At 38.9% G+C, this 19,364-nt stretch overlaps 1 protein-coding gene across 4 annotated transcripts in view; it reads left to right on the top strand.

The window, feature by feature from the left end:
* Window positions 1-19,364, top strand: part of RHOT1 (ras homolog family member T1) — a 58,869-nt gene that overhangs the window by 14,533 nt on the left and 24,972 nt on the right. For all 4 annotated transcript variants that reach the window (XM_070740438.1, XM_070740436.1, XM_070740439.1 and 1 more), the window contains exons 2-11: window positions 91-149; window positions 3,879-3,960; window positions 8,252-8,295; window positions 10,457-10,510; window positions 12,855-12,907; window positions 14,514-14,622; window positions 16,337-16,438; window positions 16,954-17,052; window positions 18,100-18,208; window positions 18,903-19,023. In XM_070740438.1, coding sequence (XP_070596539.1) covers window positions 91-149; window positions 3,879-3,960; window positions 8,252-8,295; window positions 10,457-10,510; window positions 12,855-12,907; window positions 14,514-14,622; window positions 16,337-16,438; window positions 16,954-17,052; window positions 18,100-18,208; window positions 18,903-19,023 — 832 coding nt within the window. The remainder of the gene's footprint in view (window positions 1-90; window positions 150-3,878; window positions 3,961-8,251; window positions 8,296-10,456; window positions 10,511-12,854; window positions 12,908-14,513; window positions 14,623-16,336; window positions 16,439-16,953; window positions 17,053-18,099; window positions 18,209-18,902; window positions 19,024-19,364) is intronic.

The following is a 19,364-nucleotide window of genomic DNA, read 5'->3' as shown; positions in this document are numbered from 1 at the left end:
AACTTTGACACTATCCCTCACCCCCCCCCCCCCCGGCCAAGAATTACCTATGGAATTTCTTCAGAAATGTTCATCTTCTCAATTTCACAGCCAGAGTTGGGAAGACATCACTTATCATGTCTCTTGTCAGTGAAGAATTTTCTGAAGAGGTAAGTTTTCATGACACTCGATTTTTAAAAAATCCTTGTGAAATTAAATTTCAGTTTGCTGGACTTCAGCGTAACAGATTACACAGGGGTGGATTCTAACTTACCTTGCTGGCAGTTCGCTTCCTTCCATGCGATGTAGCCATGCTGCGTGGGTGCTTTGCACATGCATATGCACAGTACCAATTTTTTTTAAACAGTCAAAAATAAGTTGGTGATGCATGCATAACAACTCAGCTTCGGCGTATGTGCAGAATAAAAATACTGGAAAAAAATCCCCCTCCCCCCCAAAAAAATATCTAAGAAACTGCAACAAAAAAAGAGATGATGGTGCCCACAGATCGGCACCAACCGAACTACTTCCGTGACATCAATATGATGTCACCAGCGGTTTGCTACTAGTTCAGCCGAACTGGTCCAAACCACAAGGAACCCACCTCTGAGATTACACATACAGTGGACAGCATTCTGCTGTGAGTTACATTTGCTAATGATGTTTGATGCAAATTAGAGTACATCATTGCCATCATCTGTAAAGGGTATCTTTACATATATTGTATAATTGTAAGTTATATAAAATCACAATAATTGCACACTTGTCAATATACCAGATAGATGTTCATTATAAACAGATATGCATCCTCTGGTTAACCTATTCATGTTTTACTATACAGTGGTACCTCTACTTAAGAACGCCTCTACTTTAGAACTTTTCTAGATAAGAACCGGGTGTTCAAGATTTTTTTGCCTCTTCTTAAGAACCATTTTCTTCTTAAGAACCCGAGCGGGAAAGATTTCCCAGGAAATTTGAGAGCGGCATGAAGGCCCGGCCAGTTTCCTGCCATTTCCTCTTTAATCCCGACCATCTCGGGCTTTTCGGGGCTGCCAGAGGAGCCTTTCGGTGGCGCTTAAGGAGGCTTTGGCAGTCCAGAGTGAGCGAAGCATTTTCCTTTCTTTGGGCACTTGGAGAGGGAATAAACCTCTGCCAGCGCCCAGAGAAAAGAAACGCTCCCTTTGCTCTGGGCAGCCGAGGAGTCACCACAGCGAAGGAAAGGTGCCGGCTACAAAGCGAGCGAGCGAGAGGAGAGGGGAGCCCTTCAGCATGGGAAGGAAGAGGCAGCAGGTAGCAGCAGTCAGTGTATGGGAGGCAGCCTCACACCCGGTATATGGGAGGTGCGTGCTCCTCCTCGCCGCCTCAGAGTCCCTCTTTTTTTTTTTTTTAAGCCTTAAAGTTTGGAATTTTTTTGATTCCCCTCACCTTCCTCCTTTGGCAGCAACTCTCCTCCTCCTCTACTTTCTCCTCCTCCTCCCACCCAAATTCTGAACTTTTATTCTTTTCCTAATGGGTTTGCACGCATTATTTGCTTTTACATTGATTCCTATGGGAAAAATTGCTTCTCCTTACAAACTTTTCTACTTAAGAAACTAGTCACAGAGTTCTTAAATAGAGGTACCACTGTATTTTTAATAGAAATACACAAACTCCTAAATCATAAGCTTAGAGTCATATTAGACACTAAGTATTTGCTTCTAAAACTACTGTATATATTTTATGCTCTTTTCTTCTAGATACACAAATGAGTGACTCCTTTATAAGCTTTCAAAAATGTGTGAAATTATGTAATGAAATTTGCAAATTTAACATGTGAAAGTTATTTAATATATTAACCATTAGGATATATTGCTGCCATTTCTATTCGTGGTTGATATTATGAGTGACAAGTTTCTCACAGTATAATAATATGTTTTCGATCATTAGCGTGCAAGATTTTATTGCCATAATTTCCATTAGACTAAAATATGCCAGTATATGACACTGACTACTGTGATGAATGATTTGGTAAAAATCATTGAATGTCTGAGAATGGAACGGAAAGCTCTAAGAGTTCCATTGTTATCCATTATGTTCTGTGAAAAATCAATGATAAGGTATATAATGTTCTAGCTGTATGCTATCATTTCTTATCAAACCTTATTCGTCATGGGATTCATTGCTTAGAAAGCTGCGTAGCAGAAGTACAGTGGTACCTCGGCATACGAACCCCTCGTCATACGAACTTTTCGAGATACGAACCGGGGGTTTAAGATTTCTTTGCCTCGTCTTAAAAACCGTTTCCGTCTTACAAACCTGAGCCTGGGTCCATGGGCTCTCTTACTGTGCCTGCGCTCTCCTACCGCAAATGAGCTATCTGACTGCCGAAGGGATTTCCCTGCCTTGTTACTGTCACCGCCGGGATTTCCCATTTGCTTGCATGGGAATTCCCCGCCAGAATTCCCCGTCCCCTTTTGCTTGCCCCTGAGGCTTGCCCCCTGAGCTTTTGGGGGAGCTGCCCCATTTCCTGGCTACTTTCCCCTCTAGCCCTCCGCTTCCTCTGCTCCCCGCATCCGCCCCATCCTGCTGCCAAAATCCCCCCTAGCCTGCTGCTTCCTTCACCCCATCTCACTACTAAAATCGCCAGTCCAAAGCTTCCTAACTTGCCCCAAATCTCTCCAAAAATCGCTCCCCCAAAAGCTTTGTATCTTGCCCCAAATCTCTCCAAAAATCGCTCCCCCAAAAGCTTTGTATCTTGCCCCAAATCTCTCCAAAAATTGCTCCCCCAAAAGCTTCATATCTTGCCCCAAATCTCTCCAAAAATCGCTCCCCCAAAAGCTTTGTATCTTGCCCCAAATCTCTCCAAAAATCGCTCCCCCAAAAGCTTTGTATCTTGCCCCAAATCTCTCCAAAAATCGCTCCCCCAAAAGCTTTGTATCTTGCCCCAAATCTCTCCAAAAATCGCTCCCCCAAAAGCTTTGTATCTTGCCCCAAATCTCTCCAAAAATTGCTCCCCCAAAAGCTTCATATCTTGCCCCAAATCTCTCCAAAAATCGCTCCCCCAAAAGCTTTGTATCTTGCCCCAAATCTCTCCAAAAATCGCTCCCCCAAAAGCTTCCTAAGCCACCCCAAATCACTTCCAAAGCTTTTGGGGAAGTGATTTTTGGAGAGATTTGGGGCAAGATGGGAAGCATTTGGGGGAGCGATTTTTGGAGAGATTTGGGACAAGATACAAAGCTTTTGGGGGAGCGATTTTTGGAGAGATTTGGGACAAGATACAAAGCTTTTGGGGGAGCGATTTTTGGAGAGATTTGGGGCAAGATATGAAGCTTTTGGGGGAGCAATTTTTAGAGAGATTTGGGGCAAGATACGAAGCTTTTGGGGGAGCGATTTGGGGCGGCGTTAGCCTTTGTTAGGACCTCCATTCCTCACTTCTCCTTGCTGTCTGTCTCCACTCCGTTAGCCTTCACTTTGTCCGCCTGCCGCCTTAAAGTTTGGATTTTCCTAATGGGTTTGCACACATTATTTGCTTTTACATTGATTCCTATAGGAAACAATGTTTTGTCTTACGAATTTTTCACCTTACGAACCTCGTTTCGGAACCAATTAAGTTCGTAAGACAAGGTATTACTGTACTTGGAATTGTTAGAAATAGCAATTTATGTAGCAGTCATAAAATGACTTTGGAACAAACTGGATTGTTTATGTGCAATGTTGAATTTCCTTAATAGAGATTGGCGAAATCAAATAAGGTGCACTTAGTAAAAGTTTGTTTTACTTAACTGGGTTTGTAGTTTCCTGCTTTAGGGGAGGAGTGCATCATAGGTAATTGCTGAGTTTCCCTTATTACAGGTTACAAATTTTTCAATTTATGTAATAATTGAGCATTTAACTAAGATTTCTGCTTTTCATACACCAAGGTTCCTCCACGAGCTGAAGAAATCACTATCCCAGCTGATGTTACCCCTGAAAGAGTGCCAACCCATATAGTGGATTATTCAGGTAATGCCTCTGTTTTTATAAATTAAAAAAGAGACATACAGTGGAACCCCGACATAAGAGCTGCTCTACTTAAGAGCAACTCGAGATAAGAGCTGGGAGGGGAGAGATGTTTTTGTTCTACTTACAAGCCCAAATTCGAGATACAAGCGCCAAGGAGCTGTCTCCTGAAGCCAAACGCTAACTTCCGCGTTCGGCTTCAGGAGACAGCTGCGAAGCGGCGCGCGTGTTTTAAAAGGTTGCAGCCGGCCTGGGGGGCTCGGGGGGGTGCTTGCAGCTTTCTTTCTTGCTCTTTTTCTTTCTCTCTTTTACCTTCCCTTCCTCTATTTCTTCTTTTCTTTCTCCTTCCCACCTTCTTCCCTCCCTCCCTCCCTTCACTCATTCCTCTCTTACTTTCCCCTTTCATAAGTTTCCTTGCTTCCTTCCTCTGTTCCTGTCCCTTCCCCCTTTCTTTCTTTCTTGCTTTCTTTCTTTCTTTCTTTCTTTCTTGCTCTTTTTCTTTCTCTCTTTTACCTTCCCTTCCTCTATTTCTTCTTTTCTTTCTCCTTCCCACCTTCTTCCCTCCCTCCCTCCCTTCACTCATTCCTCTCTTACTCTCCCCTTTCATAAGTTTCCTTGCTTCCTTCCTCTGTTCCTGTCCCTTCCCCCTTTCTTTCTTTCTTTCTTTCTTGCTTTCTTTCTTGCTCTTTTTCTTTCTCTCTTTTACCTTCCCTTCCTCTATTTCTTCTTTTCTTTCTCCTTCCCACCTTCTTCCCTCCCTCCCTCCCTTCACTCATTCCTCTCTTACTCTCCCCTTTCATAAGTTTCCTTGCTTCCTTCCTCTGTTCCTGTCCCTTCCCTCTTTCCTTCCTTCCTTCCCACCCTCCGTCCATTCATTCACCCATTCCTCTCTTGATCGCTTAAAGCCGGTCCCTGGTGCAAAAAGGGTTGGGGACCTCTGTCCTACAGGATTGGGTGGCAGAGAAGTTGAACATATGTAAATTTAAAAGTTTAAGAAAGTTTACAAGTTAAGTGAAAGAAACTTCATTATTCATTTATATGTACATGTACATTTCTTCATTAAAAACATGTCTTTCTGCATAATTTAGACTAACTTTGTGAGTTTTTTGAGGGCTGGAACCAATTAAAATTATTTACATTAATTCCTATGGGGAAAAGTCGTTCGAGATAAGAGCTGCTCGACTTAAGAGCCCAGGTCCGGAACGAATTAAACTCGTATCTCGAGGTACCACTGTACATTAAGGTTTGGCTGCTCTGGGAATGGAGGCACCAAAGAACAATTCATCAGGTGTATAAAGGAAGAATATAGGCAGTAGCGTATAGAGCTCCAAGGTTATGTATTGAAAATCCTCTCTTCCACCCAACTGATAGTGCTTCTCTGTCTTTAGAACTTATGCATCTAATAATCAAGATTTTTTTGAAAAATAGTCTCTTTGCTCCTATCTTATTCTCACAAATCCATCAATAATAGTTTAGTCCTTTATAAAATAATGAATTGGGTTATAAAAACTACTTCTGTTAAAATGGAACCATTTCCTCTGACATGTTCCCAAGGGACCCAGTATTCTCTGGCAGCTTGATAGATGTCAGGAAACATATTAAATGGGGATTTTTTTTAAGATAGGAAGATAATGGAGAAGATGCATGACAGCTAAATTATGAAATAAGTATATAATGGCCAGGTGCCAGCCTGTCATCTGTTTGTAACTATAAAGAACTACCATAGGTATTTAGGGATCTGGTGCAGGTAATTTAGGTTCCACTCAATGTAAAGCAAATCTGGAATTGCCTGTTATAATAATCTGCATCCAAATGAGCAGCAGGTAGAGTGCAGTACTGTAGGCCACTAAATCTGACTGTAGGTCAGTGGTTCAAATTCCATCACTGGCTCAAGGTTGACTCAGCCTTCCATCCTTCCGAGGTGGGTAAAATGAGGACCCGGATTGTGGGGGCAATATGCTGGCTCTGTTAAAAAGTGCTATTGCTAACATGTTGTAACCCACCCTGAGTCTAAGTAGAAGGGCGGCATAAAACAAACAAACAAACAAATAAACAAATAAATAAATAAAATATATAATTGAAAGTGGTGCTTCGTACATTTTGTTGAATATTGATTGATAAATATTCTTTTCTTTTTAGTCTGGAGAAACATCCACATTAATATCAATATATCCATTTAGGATACTACTTGGCATGAAGACAAATCCTTCTAGCTTGTTTCTTTAATCTTATATATGTGCATTGCCATACAACATACTAATGCACTTCAGGATTATTCTTGAAAACTGAGATACTGAATTGAAAATTGGAAAGTATACAGGTTGTCCTTGACTTAGTAACCATTTGTTTAGTGGCCATTCGAAGTTACAAAGCCACTGGAAAAAGTGACTTATGGCTGGTTTTCATACTTATGGCTGTTGCAGCATCTCCATAGTCGCATGATTAAAATTCAGACACTTGACACTTGGCAGCTAGCATGTATTTATGACAGTTGCACTGTCCTGAGGTCATGCGATCACCATTTTTAACCATCCCAGCCGACTTCCAATAAGCAAAGTCAATGGGAGAAGCTGGAAGAGTCAATGGGAGAAGCACATCTTTACCAAACGTCCGTTTCTTAGAAATGACCTTGTATTTTTTTTCCATTAAATTCATTTATAAGATGTAGCGAATGTAGAAAGTTCCCATTTGTCAAATTATGTTTAAGATAAGAGGCAAGAAAATAACTTGGTGGAAATTCATTTGTTACCCTCACTCTGATAATACTTTGTTGTGACACTTAGTTATAAAACCTTGGTTTTACGCAGCTTGATTTAACAGATTTTTCATATAGCATACAACATTTTAATTCAGACTTCACCCCAATTTAGCAGACAGTCTAACCTCATTTAGTAGACAAATCCTCTAGATCTAAATTCAGTGCAGACATAACTTACCTTATTACATAATTTTGATTGTTGTGTTACATTACATTATGCAAATGATACACATTGAAATATGGTGGACATTCACATTTAACAAATACTACCTCCTCTTCCTCAGGATTTTAGTGTATTCCCCTTTTTTAAATTTCCCATTTTATCTAACTTTATTTGCGAGACTGGAAAATAAATAATTGATCAAGGATTGTCTTACATTGCACAATCAAAAGAATAACATATGACTTTATTTTCCCAATACATTGAACCCGCATGTTTAAGTGATCTTTGTTTTCTCTGGCTTTAGAATGCTAGTGTTTGTGTAGTTAAAATGAGACCAGCCAAACAAGGATTTCCTAGCTGGCTTTTAATAGGTTGATAGAAAGTATAAAGTACATGTGGAATAGCATATCGTATGGCTTGGGAATATGTTTGGTGACAGAAATTTAGAATACTATGTGGAAATTGATTTATTATATATCCCAACTTGTGGGCAAATGCTTAGAGCAAGGTGTAATGGAACATCTTGAAAATCAATTGGTAACAATGAATATAGCATATATCACCAATATTTTATTGCCGATTTTGTGTGATTTTAATCTATGGCAACTTATCTGTGGTTTTATGTATATGAATTTCAAAAGCAATTGCCAAGTGAGTGACTAAACAGTGGTGCAAACTGCTTTGAATAAAATAGAATAGAATTTTATTGGCCAAGTGTGATTGGACACACAAGGAATTTGTCTAGCAGTTCTGAGATGCATCTACCTACAGTTGATACAGTACACTGCAACCTGTAGAATTAGGGGTTGTTTTAGCAAATGAGGGTGCAGAAATTGCTAAAAACATTAAAATACCATATGCATTTGAATAGAGAAAAAGCACATTTTAATGCCGTATTCTTGTTTAACTTCTTCGCAAATACTTCAAAGTGCAAAATGAAAAAGATGTTATGCTTGAGATAATGCCTTTCAACCAAAAATCTGATTCAAGACTGGAAAACATTTTGTCTTTTAACTATTTAAGTGTACTAACTGGCATTTATTTGATCATTTAGATCAGGGGTATCAAATTCTAGGTCCAGAGGCCAAATCTGGCCTGGGGGGTGCTTAGATCTGCCCCGTGGGGCCCTCCCAAGCTCCGTTTTCCCTGGCAGAGGGCTTCAGGAGTCTGTCGCAGCTGAAAACACAGCTTGAGAGCCTGTTTTCCCTAGCTGAGCACATGGGCCACCACAGGCATCCCTAGCAAGAGTGACATTGAACTAGCCATGCCCACCCTGGGGCCCCAAGGTCAAACAAAACCCTGATGCAGCCCTCAATGAAATTGAGTTTGACACCCCTAGATCAATAATAATTGTGACATTCTATTCCATGTAGAATATGAACAGAGCGATGAACAGCTCCATCATGAAATATCTCAGGTGAGTGGAATGTGTCTTCTGTCCTGAAATAGTTGTGATTTACCTGTTCTGTGTAACTTGGTTCCCCGGTGAATTTCTTTCCAAGAGAAAAGCCAGAATCATTCCGATTATTATGAAATTATTGTGTGATAAATTGTACCCCCTTTCCTTACACATGTGTACTGGGTTTACTACCAAACTTACCCAATGCCCACCTCACCTACCCTTATACGTGAACTACTTAAAGTACCCTTATAGTGAAATAGTCACAGCAAGCAGGATTGATTGATCCTGAGTGCTGAAGGGAAAAAATCAGACAGGAACCAGATTCTGGGCCCAGAAAACCAAATGGTTTATATTTACCTTGTCTCAACTGTAGTATAGCTGACATGCTAACTAGTAAGACAGGATAAATAAGGAGAAGACCTTCCAGATGGGATTATCAAAAGCATTCCCGTATCATGCTGTAATTTACACGAGGTCTGCCTTTTTCTTTGTTGTTTTTAAAATATAGTAGATCAAAGATATATATGCTCTGATTCTGTTTTTGCCCAAGGCTATTCTGCTGGGAGCCCAGTGTACACAGGTTTTTGTTTGTGTGCAGGCTTAATACATTTACGTTGCATCTTCAAAGTGATTTGGTTGCTTTAAGTGAGCCAGGTTTCGACACCTGGCAAATCATCATTTAAAAGACATGATTTATCTGAGTACAGATGTAGGAATGAGGAAAGCCTGTGCCATGATGAATTTATCCTCGGGCTATAAAACATTCTCACTCTCCATTCTTCCCATTAGACTGTCAGTTGAAATGTCTTAACTGGAGTGGTTCTTTAGTATAATATATCCTTGCAGCTGTGTGGTTGTCAAGAACAGGCCCAGGTTTTCAAAGTCCTTCATGCCAGAATGATGGGAAACCTAAGCAAAAACATTTCCAATAAATTTATTTTGGAATTTTTACACAGTCATCAATTTTAAATTCCTAACCCTGGGATTATGACAACAATTCATCAAAAATATACAGTAGAACCTAAAAACACAAATACAAACCAAGTTAAGTTACCTGAACAAACTTGCAGTGCAGCTATATATCTACGATGGGTGCAACTAACATCCCAGCAACTGGGGGAACACCCAAGTCTTCGTGACCTTCCAGAACACCTGGACTGTTGGGATATTTCTAATCTTGAAGAAATTATTATGCATGACAGGCACTACAATATAATGGTATGTCTCCTAGGTCCCATCAGATGACATTTTATCAGATTGGGTGGGGAAACTGAAATCTTTGGGGAGGTGCAATTCCGCAAATAATTTAATTCTGTGCCATGCAAGGCTTTGATGGCAATAACCACATTGAATTATATCCAGAATTGTATTGGGGCCCAGTGTAGCACTCACAATAGCAGGGTAGCACAGAAATAACGCAAACTGTATCCAATGCACTCAGAATTGGATATTCTGCTGCATATGAATCAGTTGAAACTTCTGGACATTTTTCAAGGATATCACTGCAGAATATATTGCAGTAATCCAATTGGGAAGTGACTAAGGCATGAGTGATCATAGGCAGCCTTTCTTGGACTAGAATGGGTGGACATGATGATTTAAAAATAAACTAATGGGTCTTTGTCTTGATTTGATGAATAATGAGCAGACTTCCTCTTATGGATTGAAATTTTTCAATCTAACCTCCGAACACTGATCCCATGGAACAATGAAAGAATAAGATAGGGAAAAGATGAGAAGAAATATCCTTTGCACAAGCAGAACAAGTTTCTGGTGAAATAATAGGCTACTTTTTTCACATGCTGAAACTTTTATTGATAAATTTTGGTGGGAAACTCAGTTAATTTGTTTGTAAGTATAGTTCATTTTGAAGCATATGATTCCACATCTTTGCAAATCCATTTATGATTTTTCTAATCTTCACCAAGCAAACACCAAACAAAATCCACCAAATTACATTCAAGTGTCAATTTTTTAAAATAGATGTATGCTTTTGTATTTTTATTCTTTATGCTCACAGTACAAAACCTACAAGAAAATTGCTGGTTCACAATTTTAACATCTCATATTTGTTGAATATCAGAAGGAACTATCAAGTGGCCTTTCATAATGTCTTAAGATATTTGCTAGGAAAACCTTATACAGTTATAAACCATTTGCTTTTTCTTTGTCCCAGGCAAATGTAATTTGCATAGTATATGCGGTTAACAACAAGAATTCAATTGATAAGGTATGAGGAAAGCACTTTTTATTTTGTCCAGATATTAATATAACATGCTTCTTGACCTTGAATATGTTTGCTTTCAAATGTTAAGATTGCCATTTTGAAAGATATGGTGATTTTGTCTTTTCTTAATTTTCTATCAATCCAAATGGATCTTTTAAAGTTTATTCCTAAAAGGTGTGGTAGAATTGCTTTGTTTTCTTGATAGACAAAGTGTGGCCCTTTCACTTGTAATCATCTAATGAAAGGGCACATTTTGCTGTTGTTTAAATTTAACATATTTAATGATCCAGATGAGAAAACTAAGAATGTCATCTGTAAAATAATTCAAATAAACTTTAAATGCCATGGTATACAATTTTTTTAAAAATTGAGAAGAACGGAATATATGCGGCTTTTGGTTAAATTGTGGAGTCTTGATGCTCTCTGAGTTTGGTTATTTGTTTTCAGGCATTTCATTGCCCTATTAGGTAACATCATCAATGCCAGTGTGAGGATTTCTCCCTGTGTGAGGATTTCTCCAAATTACACAGTAATTTGCCCCGCTAGTGTCGATGGTGATATAGTTCCTTGATTAGGTGTTGTTTTCTGCTTGATTGTCTGAGTGTCTTTATTAATCCCTGCTCATCTGGATATTGGCTGCTGGAGAATAATATGTCCTGTTTTTATTTCTCCTTCTCTTTTTGTTGTCTCTTAAATGGTATATATTTTCTTTCTATGTGTTTATTAATGGCTGATTGTCTGAATTCCCTAGAATTTTTGAACTTGGCTTAACACCAGCAAACCAGAGAAACAAGCAGAAAACAATCAAGGAACTATCAAGGAGAAAACCACATTCCCACCAGCACTGGCAGAGGAAGCTAATGTATATACCAGTGATGGCTAATCTTTTTGTTATTGCGTGCCAAAAGCGCACATGCGCGCGACAGCATACCTACAGGCCTGCACTTATAATGCAATGCGTGCATGAGCCCTGCCACACACCCTGCCCATGTGCACGCATGACCCTCCCCTGCACATGTGCCCTCCTCCCCTCACCCATTTTTGGCTTCTAGGTTGGTGCAGGAGGCTTTCCGGATCCAAAAAGGGGCATAGTGCCCCCATGCCCAATTTTGGGCCTGAAAGGTCTCCTGCACCAACCTGGAAGTGGGGATGCAGTGCAAGGCCCCAAAATTTTATTTATTAGATTTGTATGCCGCCCCTCTCCGTAGACTTGGGGTGACTCACAGCAACAATAAAACAATGTACAACAAATCTAATAATTTAAAAACACTAAAAACCCCATTATTAAAAGCAAACATACACACAACCATACCATGCATAAACTGTATAGGCCTGGGAGAGATGTCTCAATTCCCCCATGCCTGATGGCAGAGGTGGGTTTTAAGGAGTTTGCGAAACACAAGGAGGGTGGGGGCAGTTCTAATCTCCCGTGGGAGCTGGTTCCAGAGGGTCGGGGCCACCACAGAGAAGGCTCTTCCCCTGGTGTGAGTGCTCCCCTTTGTGTGCGTGTTCCCCAAAGGTGCACCCCCCACCACGGCAGAGAACTGAAGACCAGCTGGCTGGCTGGAGCCTTGCATGTATGTGCAGTGGAGCTGGGCTGGGCCGACGGCTGGCATGCCCCCGAGAGAGCTCTGCATGCCACCTGTGGCACACGTTCCATAGGTCCACCATCACAGGTGTATATACCGTAAATAGGGAGCAAATCCCACACTCACTGGCACTGATGATGTTACCTACTTGGGCAATAAAACATCTGCAGCAAACAACCGAGTTTAGAGAGCACCAAGAGCTCCACAGTAGTTTTAGTTTTTCTGATGCAATCTTGTGATATTTCTTTTAGAATGACATCAGTAATATTAATGCTGATACATTAATATTTATGTAGGGAAATAGTTTGAATTCACTAGATATTGCATGAAAATTATACTAGAATCTGAAAAAGACCCACTATTTAGAAAGTTGCACTCGTTTTGAGGTATGGGGTAGAAAAATTGTTTGTGATATTGATGGATATTTTTGAGGAAAATGTGCAGTTCCTACAAAGCAGATTATTTGTATAAGTATTTTTTTGCATGCAATTATGCTGAATGGAGTTCTTGTTCTATTTTGACCCCCTACATTTGACACTGGAATTTATCATTTCACAATTATCAGTGAAGGAAAGCAAACTTAATTTTTGTATATCTGCCATTAGGATTACCTTGCATTGCCTGTTTGTTACATTACCCTTACATTCTTCTTCAAATGTATTTTAAACATTCAGAAATGTAATAGCAAAATAGAAATGTATAGTGAAATGTATAATGTAATCTAGCTTTTTAAAGTGAATATTGCTTTGTTGCTTTAGGTAACAAGCCGATGGATCCCTCTCATCAATGAAAGAACAGATAAAGATAGCAGGTGCACATTAAGATCTTTTTAAATTTAATAGTGAAAAATGAAAAAATATTATTGAGACTCCAATTATAATTACATTTTAAAGTTATTTATAAACTCACGGTTTATTTCCTGACGTTTTCATTAGTTTGCTTGTTACGTCACTGTTGGGAAACGCTTAGATTTCTGAAATTGATGTTTAAAAAATAATTGTATTTATGTTACGTTAAATTTATATCTAGCTTTTCATCTAGGAGTTCAAAGTAGTGTACCTACGGTCAGTGTTCCCTCTAATTATTTTGGGGGGTGGGCAGAAAAGTATAGTGTCTGAGCGGCAGTCCCTTTGGGACTGGGCGGCACTGAAATAATAAACAAACAAACAAACAAACAAACAAACAAACAAACAAAAAACCCACCCTGTTTTGCCTCAGAGAATTTCAAAATAAAATACTGTACTGTGTGTCTATAACAGTGAGCTCATAATAGGGCAACTCTATCAATATCAAAATGCCACTTAAATAGTTGAGCTAGTTTCAAACTAGATTTTGATTTTCTTTCTCTCTTCCTTACTCCCATTCTTTTTCTTTCTCTTTTCCTTCCTCTCTTTTTTCTATCTGTTTCTCTCTCTTCCTCTCTTCCTCTCTCTCTCCTTCCCTCTCACTCTTTCCCTCTCAGCTTCTGGGCAGGTTTGGAAAACTCTGAGTTGATGATGATTTTTAAGTGAGCGATTGCTCACTGCTCAGCTTAGAGGGAACTATGCCTACGGTAGCATTCTCCTGTAATATTCCTGTGACTGCTGTGAAGTTGAGTGGATTAAGAAAGAATGACCCAGAGTTATCCAGTGAGCTTCCATGGCTATGGAAGGACTTTAATTCAGCTCTGCAGTCTAGTCCAACAGCACTAATAATCATTATGCTCCATTGGCTGTGATAGTTTGCACATGGTTTGAAAACAGTAAGGTAATTTGGGTAATTTGGTGAATATATGTATGTGGTCTAATCCAGGTAATAATTCTAAACTTAAATAAATGTAAGCTATTGGTATTAGATGCTGAAGTTACATTTGAAACGTAACTGAAAACCTGGCATTGTTTTGTACGGTATAAGGTGTTTACAGTCATAGACACACCCCGGCCCTTCAGGGAAGCCAGAATTCCTTGTTGTGCTGAATTGTGATTTTCATGTAAGGGAGAACCACTCCTCATATTTTAATGAACAAAGATATTGTGCATAATTAACTGAAATTAACATAATTTTAATCCTAGCCATGCTTGTCTATTGGAATGTATTCCTTGCTGTGGTAGCGAAAGATCATACATAGTCTTCAAACCAGCCATATGTAACTGATTTGTTACTTAAAACTATTATTTGCAATGTTTGTTTGTTGGCCATCTTATCTTATCACAGGGTAACTCCTGGCAGCTTACAGTATTAAAAGGATAAAACTTCACGTGGTTGATTTGAGAAATGTTCCCATCCCTTCAGAAATTATCTTCCCAATATAATATTGGGACTAGAATTTGAATACCAATTTGAACAGCAAATAATAGTTTTTCTTGCTGTATGTTTATGAGCTATCTAATATTGTTTTAATTTTTCAGTCGTGAGAACTTCTAATTTTTTCCCCCCAGGCTTCCGCTTATATTGGTTGGAAACAAGTCAGACCTGGTTGAGTACAGTAGCATGGAAACCATTCTTCCCATCATGAACCAGTACACAGAGATTGAAACCTGTGTAGAGGTACTGAAAAAAAATGTTTGTGGATATTCATAATTACTTCACAGAAATCAGAATTCTATTTTTAAATTAAATAAATCTAGGATTGCAGTAGTAGAGGGAAGCACACGCTGTACCAATTGGGGGAATAAAGGACTTTGGGAAGTTGTGCTTCTTCTAACCCAGAAAATACCAAGAGAACAGCTTGGCTTTGGCTACAGGTAGTCCTCAACTTATAACAGTTCATTTAGCGACTGTGAAAATTTAAAACAGCACTGAAAAAAATGACTTATGGCCATTTTTCACAGTTCCGACGTTTGCAGCATCCTGGTGATTATATGATCAAAATCCAGATGCTTGGCAACTGGTTCGTACTTAATGACCGTTGCTGTGTCCCAAGGTCATGTGATCCCCTTTTCAACCTTCTGACAAGCAAAGTCAGTAGGGAAGCCAGATTCACTTCACAACCGGATTACTAACTAATCAACTGCAATGATTCTCTTAACAATGTGATGAGAAAGGTTGTAAAATGGGGAAACACTTAACAAATGTGTCACTTAACAACAGAAATTTCTGGCTCAATTGTGATCGTAAGCCGAGGAGTACCTGTATTTTTTTATTTTATTTTAATTTAATTTAATTTAATTTAATTTAATTTAAATTTATTTAATTTAAATTTATTTATTTTATTTTATTTTATTTTATTTATTTATTTATTTGTTGGATTTGTATGTCGCCTCTCTCCGTGGACTCGGGGCGGCTAACAACAGTGACAAAAACAGAATGTAAAAATCCAATACTAAAAACAGCTAAAAAACCTTGTTATAAAACCAACCATACGTACAAACATACCATGCATAAATTGTAGAAGCCTAAGGGGAAAGATTATCTTAGTTCCCCCATGTCTGACGGCACAGGTGGGTTTTGAGAAGCTTACGAAAGGCAAGGAGGGTGGGGGCTATTCTACTATTCTAATATCTGCGGGGAGTTGGTTCCAGAGGGCCGGGGCTGCCACAGAGAAGGCTCTTCCCCTAGGCCCCGCCAACCGACATTGTATTGATCAGAAAAAGGAGCAGGTACAGAGAGCTCCTCTTCTCCAGAATGAGTGCTGCTTTGGCTGGTCGTTTTTTTCATGGAGTATTGAATTGTGGAGAAGGACATTCTGCTTTCTGTACAAATGAGTTGAGTTTTAGCTTTTTATCATAGCCACAGCAAAAAAAGAAATCCGTTCACAACGGAATACAAATACCATTTTTACTGATCATTCCTTTTTTAAAAAATGTCATTCTAAGAAGACCAGCAGTTTTTTAAAAACGATGTAAGCTGCTTTGGGGAAGAGTATTTAATTTGGAAATTAGATTAAAATATAATTCAAGGAAATAGTGATGTAACTGTTTTTACTGCCCAGGCATATGGAAATCATTTCCCATTTTAATTAATTTCAACGATTTGCATCTAAAAATAAAATTGAAGCAGCTAAAAATACAAAATAAAACTGATGCATATGATAAAATGAGGTCAAGATAACAGTAGGCTTCAGAGCTAAAACTTTAAACGCTAAATGAGATAAATTCTGATCTGACATTATACAAAAAAAATCTTCCATCGTGACACTATTCCATATGCAGAATATGCAAATGCTTGAATGAATAGACTTTTAATTCAATAGCTATATATTAAGCCTTTTTCTTCCATATTGTGGTAAAGGTTTCAAAACTGTTCTTAATTTTTTTTCTAGTGTTCAGCAAAGAATTTGAAGAACATATCTGAATTGTTTTATTATGCACAGAAAGCAGTTTTACACCCTACGGGGCCCCTCTATTGTCCAGAGGAAAAAGAGGTATATTGATACTTTTCTGCTATAAAATCTATCTCTTTCAATAACTCCCAGATTTTAAAAGTTAGAAGAGACGCTCAGTACATTTGGCCCCTAAGATATCCTAGCTATTTATTTCAATCATATTTCATTTTTTCATTGTTCCAGCCATGACCAGTATACAAACTTTTAGGAGGAAAGATTAAGAATCAGATCTTTGTACCTTTTTCCCTCCTTAAAATTTGTTAGTAGATTGCATAATATTGTTTGCACCAAACGACGCTCAGCCAATCTGTCTGCAGTTGTGGGAATCATTAGTCAACATTTTGGAAAATAATCAGATTTAGAAGGACTGATCTACAACCTATGAACAAAAATGTCTGTGGGTGTTTTGGAAGAGATAAGAAAGTAGCATGTTTGAGGATATTGATTTAGATTTGATTGAGTCTTGTGAAAACTGAAGTTTTTAGCTTGCAACAAACTATAGTGGGGAAATAAAATGCAGTAATCCCCATTCCTTGGTTCACTTAAATCCGTAGATGAAACCTGCCTGTATAAAAGCCTTAACTCGGATCTTCCGAATTTCTGATCAAGATAATGATGGCACCCTGAATGATGCAGAACTCAACTTCTTTCAGGTATTTTTTCATTTTCTGTTTTGTTTCTGAACTGTTCATTAAATCTCAAGGGAAAAACCTTGGTTGAAATCACTGCTGACATTTTAATGCTTTGCTCAGGCAAGGCCAGGGTACTATGCTCACTATAGATGACTTTAATTATGGTGGTAAGGGGGCAGGAAAAGTAGCTGCAGAAACAAAGGCTGAAAATATTGCAAGATTTCTGCTATCATCATCTCCTTTCAGAGAGATGGGAGCAGTGAGCCACTTGTCTCACTGTTGCAGTGACTCTGGGCAGTATACAGAATGATAAAAAGTTTTTCTTTTTAAAGTAACACAGAAGGATTAAAATTAAGGTTAAATAAGAACTAAAAAGCAAGAGAACAGGCAATATTGGGGTAGGGATCATCTCTATCTATCCCATCAGCCACCGCCAGCATAGAATGCACTTATGGAGGTTCTGACCAACCAGCCAAACCAATTTTTAAAGCTCTTCCAAAAATCCAGGAGGGTGGGGGCTGACTTCACCTCCAGTGGAGAATATACCAAAGGGTGGGGACATTTATGGCTGAACTTCTTTTTTTAATTCTTCCTAAATTGTTGTGAGCCGCCCCGAGTCTACGGAGAGGGGCGGCATACAAATCTAATAAATAATAATAATAATAATAATAATAATAATAATAATAATAATAATAATAATGAAAAGCAGGGGGAAATAGCACTACACTCCACCATCTCCATTTTTTGCGCAGAGAGATAGAAGAATAAGATGCCAGAATATAGCCACTATGTATTACCAACAGCGCTATGGATTCTGTATTTAGAACTCTCTTGCAAAAAAAGTGGTGATCTATCTTCTGAGTTGGACAGGTGCTACTAGTTTCTGCTTGACCACCTGGGTGGCTGAGAGGCCGCAGCATGCTTCTTCTGCACATCTAACCACAGGGCTGTTATCTTACTCTGCTACTTGTGTGAAACTGGGAGTCTAACATGAGACATGGAAGCTGTTTACAGTGCACTGAACCTTTGCCAATGAATATTGATTTCAAATATTTCTGCTCCCTTTAGAGAATTTGCTTTAACACACCACTGGCATCCCAAGCATTGGAAGATGTAAAGAATGTAGTAAGGAAAAATCTAAGTGATGGAGTTGTTGACAATGGATTAACATTGAAGGGTGAGGATTACATTCTTTTTCATTATTATATTAAATATGGGAATGGGATCTGCAGATAAATCTGGAAACTATAGCCAAAACCACGACTTGATCTCTATTCATGAACTTGGAAGGTGACAACTGCATGGATTTAAATGTGCCATGCTTGTACTTTGGTCTTTCTGGATAGACTAGTAGTTTGGATATGGAATTGGTTAGGCAGCTTATTAACTCGTTTTATGTGTAAATCAGAGTCCATAGGTTCTAGGTACATATTTGTTAAGCTTGAAACAATTGGGTCTGTTGATTTGCCTGCATCTGGAAGTGGGCTGGAGGGGTAGTGGTAGAAGGGTTATACTTTTGCACTGAATCTGGAATGTGCAGTTTTCTAGACTCACAGGGGAAAAATGATGTGGAGTATGCTTTTGTCTGCCAATAATACTCATTGGTATCTCTTAAAAACACATTTTCTTTGGTTCACGTGCAGATTCTTAAGGAGATGTTTACAGAAATGATAGCTGGGCCCACATGCTTTGAATCACTTTTTTCTAGAGGGCTGCCCAGTTTTACGGAAGCTTGATGCTTTCATAGCATTTGGTAGGATCTTATTCAAAAGATACACTTGGATACCTGGAGCATATTTGTTGTGTTTTCAATTCTAACTTCTTTCCCTGGCCTGTGTTCTAGATTGCCAATTAAACAATTGTCTTTTCAGGCTTTCTTTTTCTCCACACGTTATTCATCCAGCGAGGGAGGCACGAAACAACTTGGACAGTATTGCGGCGCTTTGGATATGACGATGATCTAGAGCTCACACCAGAGTATTTATTTCCCCTGTATGTATTGATCGGTTTTTAAAACTTGGTTTAGATTGAGTTGGTGTTACTGACCTAATTTAAAATCTGTGTTTCACTGCAGAAAATCAAGTACAGTGATACCTCGTCTTACAAACGCCTCGTCATACAAACTTTTCGAGATACAAACCCAGGGTTTAAGATTTTTTTGCCTCTTCTTACAAACTATTTTCACCTTACAAACCCACCACTGCCGCTGGGATACCCCGCCTCCAGACTTCCGTTGCCAGCGAAGCACCCGTTTTTGTGCTGCTGGGATTCCCCTGAGGCTCCCCTCCATGGGAAACCCCACTTCTGGACTTCCATGTTTTTGTGATGCTGCA

The sequence above is a fragment of the Erythrolamprus reginae genome, chromosome 2, assembly GCF_031021105.1.
Source record: "Erythrolamprus reginae isolate rEryReg1 chromosome 2, rEryReg1.hap1, whole genome shotgun sequence".
Taxonomy (NCBI): domain Eukaryota; kingdom Metazoa; phylum Chordata; class Lepidosauria; order Squamata; family Dipsadidae; genus Erythrolamprus; species Erythrolamprus reginae.
The sequence above is the reverse complement of the archived record's forward strand: the minus strand, read 5'-3'. Positions and strand labels throughout refer to the sequence as shown.